Here is a 13,868-nt window from a genome sequence, read left to right on the forward strand (position 1 = left end):
ATATAAGATCATACAGCTATATAATTTAAAATGAAATCTGTACATTTCATCTGAAGAAGACCAAAAGGTTGACGTAACGCAAATGCAACTGTGAAGTTGTTGCCTTCTGACACTATTAGGATTAGTGGAGGGTTTGAGGCATAAAGAGCTCTGGCTCACAGCATCGGCTCACCACATTACATGCTCAGTACATCTGACCGCTCTGAAATCCACAGCTTTACTTTCTTCTTTTAATTAAACCACAGAGAGTAAATGAATTTCTCAATATTTTGCAAGGTGATTAAAATGGGGTGTTTTAAAGTCTGGACATATGTCAGAAGGCGGCGGTCAACTGTGGCGTGTGCAAATTTGTAAAATGTTGGGGAAAGGTTGCATGAGATGAGAGTGAGTTGCTGTTTTGTGTTTTTAAAAGGAAAGTTCACCCAAAAATAAAAACGATGTCCTTATTTACTGACCCGAATGCCCTTTTAAACCAGTATGACTTTCCCTTTTCCTTGCAACATACAGTATACAGTAGGAGCAATTATGAAAAATGTTGAGCATTTTTTCCACATAATAAAAGTAAACTGTCAGACACTAACATTGTGTGTTGTGGTTAATAGAAGAAAGTCATAAAGCAGAACAACTTGAAAGTAAGCAAACTTTGATAGCTTAGAAATTAAACATAAAAAATTCAGTTATAATGAAAAAAACGAAAGTCCCTTTGGTGAAGTTGTGCCACTAGGCGGCCATGTTTGCAACGCCTCCGGGCAGTTATTTCTACCCAGTCTCATGTAGATGCGTATAAATAGCACGAAGTGTAAAAATCGTGCAATACATAGGCCAAATTCCACTTTGGCATCTATATGATACGCCAGTCCTTTCCATTCACTTAAAGGGCGCATCTTTTTTTGTCATTTATTTATTGGTTTCTCAATTTTTTTCAGTTTTTTTTAAACCATTTTCACTTGGGTTTAGGGTTAGATTTCAGATTTTCTTAAAGGACCAGTATGTAGGATTGTGGCCAAAGCTGGTACTGCAATCACAAAACATGTGGCTTAAAGTGGTACTGCAATCTCACAACTGGTGGCCAATACACAACATGACAACATAAACATCAGTTGAGGGCTGCAAGTCCACTTTTAAATGACAATATCCTGGCCGAACCACTGTTGTCAGTGATATAAGTATTTGAAATGAAAAGGATTTCTTAATGTCTAGTGACATATCAGGACCATTTTATGATTATTGATATCAATTTCTTACATACTGTTCCTTTAATGAGGTTATTTAATATACAGGTTTCTCTACGTTTTTGTCTCTATTTAAGCCATGGTGGCTTAGAGATGGGGTTAGAATTGGGGTTTGGGTTAGGATGTCATTTGTATGTAACAAAAAGTTGTTCTAACCCTAAACCCAAGCGAAAATGGTAAAGAATAGGAAAAAAATGGAGAAACCAATGAATAAAACGACAAAAAAGATTCGCCATTTTAGTGAATGGGAAGGACTGGCATATCATATGCACACCAAAGTGGAATTTGGCTTATGTATTGCATGATTTTTACACTTTTGGGTTTGTAATTTCAGTCATGTGAGACTAAAGTCCTGTCTCTAAAACTCTAAAACTGTGTGCTAACGCCTCACGTAACTCTGTATAGACCCCATCCACCATAGAATCATCAGTCTTTATCGATTGTTGATTGGTTCTTTTACCTAAAAGGTTGGATTTCTATCAGCAGAGCGGCCATTTCGAGCATTGTTCCCTATTCAAAGTATAGCATTTAAGTATTCAATCCTGTTATACTCGATATCTTTGGTTCAGGTCAGCAGTCAAACAGAAACAATTTGGAAATGTGAATGTATGTGAGTTTATGTGAATGGAGAGGCCAATTTGTTATAGGATTGTATGTGTGTGCGTGTGTGTGATGGGGGTAGCACTGTGGTCTTGATAGGTGGGAGGCTGACTGAGGTAAACTGTCAACAAATAAATTATACAATAGGCAAACGTGCAATTTCGTTTTTCTAAATGCCCCCTTTGGAAGATGTCAGGCTGATATTTATGATACGTTCATTGCTCTGCATTTTTAATTTGCCTGTAGGAGGGAAAAAAATCCCCCATATCGTAAGCAGCCATTAGAACCCATCTCACATCTGCAACCACATCTCGGATATCATTAGGAGCTTCCACGCGGCAGCTGCTCTGTTGATTTGGATCTAATTCAATCCATACATTCTCAAACACTTTTATAAATCACCGCTAATCATCCAGCAGTGCCCTAACATTATCGAATTTTACAGCTATAGCTTTTATTTGTATCCTAAATGTGTGTAGAATATAAAGACAAAATATTGTTGATGAGGTAAAATGTCGCACAAAAGTGTGGATGTTTCCATTTTTGTTTTTATATTTAAACTTGACGATGACTTACCTATATACTTTTAAATCTTACTTATGTGGACATAAGTGGCATATAAGCAGAACTATTAAAAAATACAAAAACATAAGCCTGTGCTATGTTGGTTCTTACAAAGTCTGAAAATGTCCTTTTTGGCTGATGAGAAGACCTGCTATCACTCTTTCAGTATTGATCACTACATCACTGATCATTGTTTGTAAAGTCAATAGGCTTCCTCGTTCCAATTAACATAAGAACACGCAATTATTTCAGACGACTCACTCTGGCTATTAAAATCAAACTTGCAAATGCATTTTGAAGAATGATGTTTCTAAGTCAGATTAGTATTATTCATGTCCCTGTATCGTGTTAAACAACATGGCTCGTCTTTTTATCCTTTCCATTAACTCACTGGCTGTGGTGTACACACCTTGCTGCTTGGAAACAGAACCTTGAACACTTTCAGAAAGTCTTAGATAAAGTCATGAATCCCCTGTATGGCCCAATTACAGCGCTGGCTGAAGAACTTCACTAGCGTTCGAGCATTTGTTATTATCTTACGGCTGCCAGGTTTTCGTGTTCTCTTAGACAAAAATCCCTCACCTAACAATTATGGCAATCTCACCGCTCCTGCAAACCATTCCAATCCCAGTCACTCAGTATTGTTATTCGGTGAAGTAAATCAATATCCACGTCAGGACCGGATAATTGAATAACATGGAGAATGAAAGACTCTCTCTCTCAAATTAGTAAAAAAGATCAGAATCCTGGATTGGATTAGACTTAATAATGGCTTGCATATTGTGAAATTATCACTTGATAATGTGCCGACTATATTAGTGGAGCAAGAGAAGAGAAATAAAGCAGCACAACTAAAACTAAGTATACATGCATTGTCATTTTGATTAAACATACTCAACCTAATGCATCGTTGGGTGATTTGATTAGTTCTTGCATATCCTCGCTGTCCGATGAAAACCACGTATGTCCATTTTGCCGATTTTTCGATTTTTTTGACGGATTGAATGTCCAGATTCATTTCCGTATACGGTATGCTTCACATATCTAAATGGCCAATGAAAAGTTGTGAAATCATGTCATCTGATTTTCACATATATCCATTTGGTGTCAAAGCTGTCAATCACGTCACGTATCTCCCGCCCTGTGGAAGCATCTCGCCCATCTCATTAAGTTTCACTGAAACTCAGCACTGGATAGCTGAATAAGCATAGCCTGGTGAGACAATGACTTTCCTTCATCGAGGTAAACGTTTCCCCTCCTGATGCCAGACGTACGTCTAGGAGTGATAAAATTATGGTAGGACTGGGCAAACAAAGTATCTGTCTAGCATAACCATGTTAGTGTATTGATTCATTGTCCCTTCATAGTTTGCAAGAGACATTTAATAAATGTATAATTAATATTAAATAAACTAAGCGTATTTAATAAACTAAGGCGTAGGCTATTTAATAAAATGAGCATATTCATCTGTCAATATTGGCCATTCTAAGTAATGATCGGAAGAACGCCCACCGTTACTGTAAAATATGCATGTATGTCCATTTAAACTAAATTTTGGTCAAATGTGGATTACATCATTACACTGGCAAGAATATGGTTACATGTAAAGAAGTCGTACCAAGTATGACAACGCTACATTCAACTGCTTTTGAAATACGGTGTTTTTTTCACTCCCTGAAAAGTAACCGTTTTGGACATACATGAGTTTCATCGGGCAGCGACGATATGTTCAGAAACATGCTTCAGTTTGCATAAGTCTACTGCATTTTATTGCTCACTGTTATAAAACTTCTCTCTCATTCCCATGAGTTAAACCTAAACTCTCTCACCTGTATCCACTCTGTGTGTCCACACAGACTCCCCCATTGTGGCAGGGGTTTCTGGGATAGACGGAACAGCCCTGGTGAAAGTGTTCGCGTGCCGAACAGCTGCAGACAGCTGTAGCTTCCACCGTCACGGACACCAGTGCCATGCTGCCCGAGTCAACCACAGCTGGCTTGTCAGTCACACTCAGATGGCTGGTACAGCCCCCTCCTCCCCGGCAGTCAGCATCCACACACTCATCTACATGAACCTGGGTCACGTTGACCTGAAGAAATGATTGTAGCTGGAGAGATAGAAAAACAGAGAGAGAGGGAGGGTAAGATTGTTTATTGCTAGTAAAATGTTGCCAAAATGGTGCAAAAAGAATAAAAACGATTTGGAAAAAACAGAGGGATTCAAGAACATATCTGATATCCTCAAATTAGCATACAAATAGCAAAACAAGTCACAATTTCACAAAAAAAGGTCCCAAACTCTATTTATTTCCATTGCTTTCAGGCATGAAAAGCGTTCTGAGTGCACCATTGCACACTCACTCTATTTCATTCTTGGAGACACAGAGCACTCCAGAACCTATCAGCCCAAGCGCTTTTCGACAAGCACATAAACGGCGTACAGATTCCCATAGATATGTCCACAGGGCTGCTTCTTAACTTCCACACCATTTATTCAAATCTAACGTTTGAAGTGGAGCGGCTTGCTCAGCTGTGGACTGAGCGGTTACACAGTGATTGACCGGTCCTCAACTAACCCATGTGGCCAGACAACACTTAAGTGGAAATGTTGGGGTGAAGAGAAAGAAAGAGAGAGAGTCAGAGGTAGAGACAGAAGACAGATAGATAGAGACGTTCAAGACGAGAACTCCCCAAAGATTACTGTAGCTTGGACTTATTTGCACTAATAGACACTATTTTGACTGGGATGTGGATTGGGGAGAAAACACCTGTGTGGGTATTTTCCGCACAGGCAGCTGTGACAGAGGGCTGCTGGAGATTGATGAGGTTGCTTTTGTTGATTTTCTGTGTGATCTCAGACTCAGGAGAATGTTTGAGGTGGGCACAAAGATGTGGTGCAATGCATGCACCCAACAAATTTAAAAAGCAATGTCATAATGTGTTCTTGTCACGGTTGGGAAAATTCAGGATTTAAGAATTGGCTGTATTTTGAATTGGAAAAATAGGAAAAGGAATTTAAAACAGCCACGCAACTTAATGCCTGGAACACACTGGATGACTTTCAAACCTTAAACAATTTTAAGTCCATGGGAGGCCACAGACATATAGACAATTTTTAACAACATAATCCTCGGAAAGCTCACACTAGATGATTCGACCAGACTGCAACGATTTCACAGCGACACAAGATGTAACAGAAACGCAAGATCAAAGGTGACTTGACAAATGTTGTGACAGTTCTTGCTTGACACATTATGAAGCATTTGTACTATTGCCATAGTTGATACAAGTCGACATTACTTCTCAGTACTCATCTTTTATGTCATGTTTGAGCCATAAAAGCATGCACCATCAGGTTGAAGCTTGCACGCTTTGTTGGAGGTATTGCTTGATATTTAAAGGTGACATAACACGTAAAAGACGTTTTTGCCAATCTAATGTTAATCTTGCTTACACATAGAGTAGTATTTCATCATTCATATGTCCAAAGAGTCTTTCGTTTTGTCAGATTTATAAAAGAAAGAACCGCCTTTCCGATTTTTGGCGTAAAAGGTCAAAACACTTGAAGTCGTGCGGTGGGCGGGGCTGAAGAGTTATGAGAATGCGTAGCTTCGGATACTACTTTTGGATTCACAGCCGGCATAGATGGAAATCAAACTTTAAAAAACTTATTTTTAAATAACCAGCCTTACATTATACATATGATCCAGAATCGGATACTTAGTCAGTAATGGACGAACAGGAACAATAGCAGCAACGATTACAGCAGGACGTCTCTATCAGGTAATTAATCATTGCTTGTTTATCCGCTATTATAATGAAAAAGCAACATAATCCAGTTTTTAACTGAATTTGTCCGTTTTAAAAGGAGTAAATGTTGTAAATGCAGTACAAAGTGCTGTTGTTGGTGTTGTTTACATTACATGCACGTATGCGCGATTGCAAACAAAACACGTGAGATTTTGATTTACTTACGCCTGTGGTTGTGACAGGTAACCCCGATAAACGGGGTCTTTTAAAGTTTTGACCGCTCCAATAGTTGTAAAAAAGTGGAAAATCCAGCGTCAAACTGAGCCTTGTTTGTAAAGCAGTCCTCTACGAAATGGAGCCAGGGAACACAAACTCATTCACAATTACGTTGCTGTCCAGGAAAAACGAACTGCATCCTATGTTGTCTTAAGACAGGGAAAGCTAAATGAGGTTTTCTTTATGGGGTCAATCAGTCGTAACGGATACCCCCATTTGAAAAAAACTTTCCGAAACTTGTAGGAAAAAGGAGGCGTGAGTTTGGCTCAGTAATACTCTGTTACAAGATCAACTGCTTTTTTGACACTTTGCTTATGTTTAGCATGAGGACTACAACTCTTAAACTGTGTTAATAAGTCAGAATGCATGATATAGCATTAAACCCCCCTTTAAGATTTGGGATTGGGGAGGCTCCGATGCATTCGAGAGTAGCAAAACAATCGCAATGACAACACAGATCAGAAGATTTTTTTGGACAATTTTTGGATTCTCAGAAGATGGTTTTCTGAATAAGTTTTGAACACTCACATACTGTACCGCAAACACTTTTTTTCACATGACATGAGCATAGAATTCCAATTTTTTTGATGCTCTGCTTACATTATCTTTTAAAAGCGACTCGTTTCCAACATAAGCATTTACACTAAACACTTTAAGGTAGACATACTGACCCGGAACAGCTTAAAACCACAGAGGAAGTAAAATGTTGTGATATGCAATAAACACAGACAAAATACAAGATTATAGAGATTAATTCCTGTAACAAGACATAAAACTTCAACATTACTCATCTAAGTGGACCTGCCAAAAAGTAGGGCTGGGTAATGGCAAGGACCTCACGATAGAATACGTATCACGATGCATGTGTATCACAATACGTTGCATGCTGCGATACATTGCAATGCTGCAATACATTGCAATGCTTTTTCTTTTTTTTTATCAAAAATGTAAAAAAAACAGAGCAGATTTTTTTTTCTTTTTTTTAAAGCCAAAGTGCGTCCACAAGAAAGCTGGAGGTGTTTCTTAAATTTTCTGCCATTTTTTCACTCCCGCTAACTTGAGCCGTATATAACAGACAACTGAACGGCGACAACTACAGCAGCAGCAGAGGAGGTCGGCACACACAAAGGGATTATTAAATTGTTAAAATACTGACAGTAGAGACCGTAATATCGATACACTATCGTGGAAAAAATTATCACTATAGTTAGAGTCATGTGATCGTCATTTGCTAGCTCATTGAATATCCGACATGGGAATGGGAATCCGATCTGAATGCATGTATCCCATTCATATCAGATTTATTTCCACATATGAATGAGGCCTGAAACCAATCTGAGAATATCAGAATCTATGCGCTTTTTTCCTGCTTGGTCATATCCGATCTGTGCCAATTGAGGGGGGAAAAAAATCAAAATTGAGTCACTTTAAACAGGCAGTGAAAATGCAGCCAAAGTCTCTCATTAAGTTTCATAAATATTTGTATTCGAGAGTGACACTTTACTGCACTGCATGATCCTCACATGGATCTGATCGAGAAGTTGCTGTGAGGACACACACACACACAAACATTGTTAAACTTTCACCCACACACACTTGGCTCTCATTCTTTTCTCAGGGTTGTTGGACTTTCTGTAACATACACACGCATTCAATCTTGAGATTCACAACAGTGCGCATGGGCCCGACTCCCACGTGCATGCTTACTTGAGGGGGTGATTTGCAAGTATTACCTTGAAAGTTAAACAATGCAACACTGAGGTCTCACATTTCATTTGCACTCAGAGACACCTAATAAACCACTGCCTAATACGAGTTAGTTAGGTTCAGGTAACAGAAGCCTACACTTACTCCCACGACTAATCCTTTTTCTGGACGCTCTCATTTCTCTTACTGTCACTCTCTGTTTTGTTCTTCTCTCCTTCTCCTCATCCCTGGAGGAAAGACTGGAGTTTCGTCTCGGCCTCCTGCTCGATGCTACTGTCAGCTCATTTCTCACAGATCGCCTTGGCACCCATAGGGAATGGAACTACAATACCCAGAATTCCCTGAGGATGACTATTCCACAGAGAATCCATGATTGTGCAGAAGGACACCTAAGAGATGTACAGAGGACGTATTGGAGCTATATTAATTAGGATCTCGAATAGAAACAATGATTTTAATACTATCTTTAGATTTTAAAGGAAAACACCACAGTTTTTCCATATTTACTATGTTTTTACCTCAACTTACTTACCTATCTTTTTTAATGCGTTCACTTAATCTATGTACAGCACATCGTAAATGTGTTAGCATTTAGCCCAGTCCCATTCATTCCTTACGATCCAAACAGAGATTAATTTAGAAGCCACCAAAAACTTCCATGTTTTCCCTATTTAAAGACGGTTTCTCAATATTACTGCACCTGAGGTCGAAGTGCTGTAAACTAAGTGCTCTTCCACCATACAAAATAGATCTCATTTTTATCCACTTAAAAAATTGCCACGTTTTATTTTGTGCCGCCATACTTTCTCGTGTAACTACCGTTTTTTTTTTTTTTGCTAATTCAATCTAAATTCGGCTGGGTTGTTGTTAAGCATAGGTTTTTTTATAACCCAGCATGTTTTCTGTCTAATATTTATCCAGCATTGGGTTAAAAATAACCCAGCCGAATTTTGATTGAATCAGCACATCCTAGTTGTACAAACTTATGTCTATGCACAACAACTGAAAATAAATGCAAAGTTTAATGTTCTGTGTATGAGTGTCCATTTTTGTACCAGAAGACATCCCTGTACTAACATAATATAATTATTTGTTGACTAAACCAATTGTTGATTATCCGCGAAAGCATATAATAGTATCAGATTAGTTAAGGGGACATTCTGTATCATAGCAACCAAAAAGCGTCAGCTAACACTTCCAAGCTAGCGTCAGCATTTTCAGCCACGTTTAAATGCTTCGGTGTACAGTACACTGAAATAATTTCAGTTATTTTAAGGGTTTGCCAGCAGAAGACAGGTTGGGTTAATAAACTAACCGTTAGCAATGAGATGATGTTTTCTGAACGGGCCTGTTGGCTCGGGGGCAGGGATCCAGTGCCCGGACAGCGTCATACACATCACATGACGCTGAGACATTAGTCTGCCACCTATTGGTCATTAATGATCCAGCAACATCTGATTATTTATGATCCGGTAATACGAGTGTTCAACTGCTGATCCAATAACATTTAAAAAATGAAAACACAAGTTATGTTTTCCTAAATTTTATTTAGTTTTAATTCGTTTTGCAGGTCCACATTATAGTTGTAGCATATTTAGGTTTGCGTTTTTTTTGGAAACCTTCGTTTTTATTTTATTTCAGTTAACGAAAATGTTTTTACTAATAGTTTCAGTTTTCGTGATAGTTTTCGTTTACTATAATAACCCTGGTAAGAACACAGGACAATATTGAAAAACGGTGGTGTTTTCCTTTAAAACGTATGAGCCTTTAAATAGCAAGGCCCAGTCAACAAATCAGTTTTACTAGATTTGTGATGACATGCATAACATTTTAGATAAACCTACGTGTACGCACAAACATCCACACAGGGAAAAAGGTACAAGGGTATGTGATTGATTTCTGCTCCCCGCTCACAGGCACAAACCTTCAGGCTGGACCGATGGCCATGTTTCATTTTTATGATTCAGTACAGCATGTGTTTCTTAAGCATATTTTATATTTGTGAAAAATGTGCTCAAAAATCACCAAAGGGTGTTTTGCTACGTGAGACTCAGTCTGGAACACAGAGAGGACCACCTGACACCACCTTACATGGTTGAGGCTTTACAGCCTTGCAAAAGCAAAGCTGACAAAACAACACTAACATAAAAGTACAGGCGATTGATGGGAGCTGCGGCGCCGTATGGCACTTAAGGTGCAACAAACTAACTAGTAATTTCAAAATTATTCTGAGCGAAATAAAAAGGGGAAGAATAAAAACAACAAAGCATAGTGTGGGTGTGTGAGAGTCGAAGACTGAATGAAGTCGAACAAAAGGGCAGAGGCAAAACCCTTCACAACTGATATGTAATTACAAAGACTTCTGCAAAAGCAGAGGTGATGAGATGTGTGTTTGAGAAAGGCCAGTGCGAAACGGCTCTGGCAGCGAAGATCCAGCCAAGGCATTAAAATAAATGTATGTCCTTTCCTCTGTAATAGAGAGGAGGATTCAGTCGAGTCTGATTAAGCTCTAATTGTTCTTTTCATCTGCGCAAGCTCGCTTACCATTTCGACCCGCTTACTAGTCAGGTTCTATTTCTAGATTTTGCCCTATAGCTTTATTCTGAGTATCTGATCCAAGACTTACGAGAAGGATTGTTTAGGTTCGTCTGCTAAAGACGCCTTTAAACTTTCATCTTCACACGTTCACCATCAGATTTCAGCACAAACATGCCATCAAACGGCAAGCTTTTCCAAAAAAACGTTTTCCTTCTCTCTGTTTATCATTGACTGCTACTCTTTCATCAGGACTCACTTTCACCATAGGGAGACTTTGTTCTGTTTTTTTATTTTCAAACTTTGACTCAACAGTGTGTTTTTGTGCCGCATCTGACACTTCACAAGGCGTTTTGAGCGTGTGTATATTGCAAACGGGTGTGTTACAGGGCAAGATATGAGAGTGCACCCCTGGGAAATGAGCGATGTGCGCCAAAAATCCGTTTCGCCCATCCTAGCAGGTCCGCAGGGAAATCCTGGGTTCTTCAAAGTGCGCGTTTGGCAGCTGCGGAGGGAGTTGGAAAGCAGGGAGAAGAGATAGGATTGGTGAAGATCATGGTGGTGCATTAAGAATCATTTAAAAGTTACAGACACAAAGTGGCTTCAATGTGTCGCTCCCCTGCTGTTTTTTCGGTAGCTCTGTTTCTCTACTTGTAAGACGACATCATGCGCCCCGCTTGACACATCCAGCGCACAGACATGTCAGTGAGTTCAACCGTCATTAGTGCCAAAAATAGAAAAACACAATTACGCGGGATTCAGAGGAAATGGCGTATGCATGTAGATCAGAGCTTGAGCAAGCGCTGGTTGATCTCTCCTACAGTATACCACACCATTGATAGTGCACATGCATTTCCATCATCACTTTAAACAAAATCATAGCAATTTTGGTTCGTTAAAATAATATCTTTTCATTCCCTGTCCTGAAATCTCTCCAATTACTATGGGTGGAGACATACGGCTTTCTTTCCATATCAGCGAGTTCATCTGTAATTAACTCTCTAAATGTGCACTTTCTTTTCCAGCAACTTTCGGCTCTGAGTAATGAAAGCAGTTGCTGGACACGCAAGCAAATGAGACAGATTGTGAGAGTCCGCTATACCTCCTTTCACAAAGTTTTATCTCGCTTTTCTCCAGGATTAGACGTCCAATCATTAATAACCCTTGGCTTCCATCAGCTCCTCAATTCACCATCTTAGTGTTTATAACTAACCGAGCCATTCTCAAGCCTCTCTGCACTTCATAATTGAATCTGATCAATGTTTCTGCGAGCCTGACGCATTCAGATTCAGACGCGCTGAACGTTTTCACTTCACATTCACATGGCTCTTTCACATTTAACAACATATCTACTTTAAAGAAGAGGAGAGCTTAAGTCTAGAGTAGTATAAATTAATAAAAAGCAAAAGATAGTCAAAGACTCGTGACTTGAGCTTTAAGCGTCATTGATAATATACAATGAGGTACACCAGGTCTTGACACTTTATGAATTAGTGAAAGTAAATGTAATCTGCGCTTCATTTTGCAGTCATTCCATCTGAAAGAGCTCATGCTTTTTGAGTGCTTAACAGGTGGATAGAGAAAAACAGGTTGATACAAGGTCACCCATAATACCATCCCGTCAAAAAGCCTTACTTTCTGTTTATGAGCAGCGAGGTATCCGTGTACTTTCTCAGCCCTGAGAAACGGGACGTTGTGAATGGAGAACCGTACATCCAGAGTCCTATCCCGCACCTCTGCCAGACTGAAAATGTTGACGTCGTCTGCTCCAACAGACAGCATGTCTGCCAGGAAGTCGCCCAGCAGCTCGTACCTGCTCTTCAGATTGCCACGACGTTCCATGAACTCGGTGGCGGAAATGTCTGTCAAAAACAGAAATATACAAATATATGACACATAAGAAACCAGAAGCGTAGAAATCTGACCTGAGCTACAAGAACCCCAGAGCATGCAGGAAGGGAAAAAACTGCTCCATTTTTAATACAGCGTAGAACAGAGAGCTCATGAAAAATGCATGGTCACGTTTTCGACTCGTCAACACATCTTCTCGTCATTAAGTGAGGTTAGTGCCTGCCAGTGGCTGTTCCCTCAAACTCCAGCTGACATGCACTGTCAAAAAAAGTCTAGAGCAAGAGCTCGAACTATTGCATGCGTCAAGTCTTTGTCACTGTGGTAATGGGTTTCCTCACTTTACTGTTGTGGTCACAGCTCATGGCACGTCAAAATTTGGCCTCTGCCTCTGAACGTCATGGGCATACAGTATCGTGACCGTTCAACTTTTTGGTTTTGGAGGTGTGATTTTCTCCTACACCCGGTGGACTGTTTTAATTGGGATGCTTACACTACAGTGTGGGACTGTGAGGGCATTGACTGGTAGCCTCAGGGGAGGTGTTAGACCAGCTGAGAGAGATTCCATGCACAGTCTGTCCCCAGGCTGAGTCAGCCTCCCTTGGGTCCAGTTTTAGAGAGTGGCAGGGGTGTTATGGCTCACATTGACACTTCACAACTCACAAAAGCAGAAGGGCATGTTTGAGGAAATTGGAGGAGATTTTCCAGCTTAAATAACGACTGTGACATGGGAATTTGGTCAGTGACTTTAGCTTGAACCCCTTTTTGGGAAAACAAAGGAGGTAGTATGTTCTGCAAGAATGAAACAGACAACATTTAACTACTTAAGTAGTTTTGAATTCTTAATGCATTTGAGTTACAGTAACTCTGAGGGCAAGAGTTACTGTAGTAGTGGTCAGTCATTTATTTACCGGCATCTCATGCTAAATTCATTACTGTGCTTAAAAACAGAAGACATATGATACATACCATAATGAGTATGTGAGTGAAATGTATGCTTTGTTTAATGTATACTGAGCCCCGAGAAATAAAAATGTGCCCTCCTCTTTTACATTTACAGTACTTTTATCCAAAGCGACTTACAAGGTAAAATATTTAGCATGAACTTTTGCCCTGCTAACTCAATCCTCTACACTTGAACTACACTTGAGCATCGTCCTTAACATTTTAACTGCATATTGCTCTCAGTGAAGAAATATAATGCATATAATTAAACAAAATCGCATATACAACAGGAGTTGCCTGCAAAACCCAAGCACTCTTTTATTTTGAAATAAAGAAATCATTATAATATAATATACAAATACTGTATAAAATGTTACAATGAGACATGTAGGCTTTATTGCAATGCAATCTT

At 39.4% G+C, this 13,868-nt stretch overlaps 1 protein-coding gene across 1 annotated transcript in view; it reads right to left on the reverse strand.

The window, feature by feature from the left end:
- Window positions 1-13,868, reverse strand: part of LOC129446963 (neural-cadherin) — a 273,221-nt gene that overhangs the window by 62,725 nt on the left and 196,628 nt on the right. The window contains 2 exon segments of the mRNA XM_055208521.2: window positions 4,226-4,503; window positions 12,299-12,525. Coding sequence (XP_055064496.2) covers window positions 4,226-4,503; window positions 12,299-12,525 — 505 coding nt within the window.

This window comes from Misgurnus anguillicaudatus, chromosome 21 (assembly GCF_027580225.2).
Source record: "Misgurnus anguillicaudatus chromosome 21, ASM2758022v2, whole genome shotgun sequence".
NCBI lineage: Eukaryota > Metazoa > Chordata > Actinopteri > Cypriniformes > Cobitidae > Misgurnus > Misgurnus anguillicaudatus.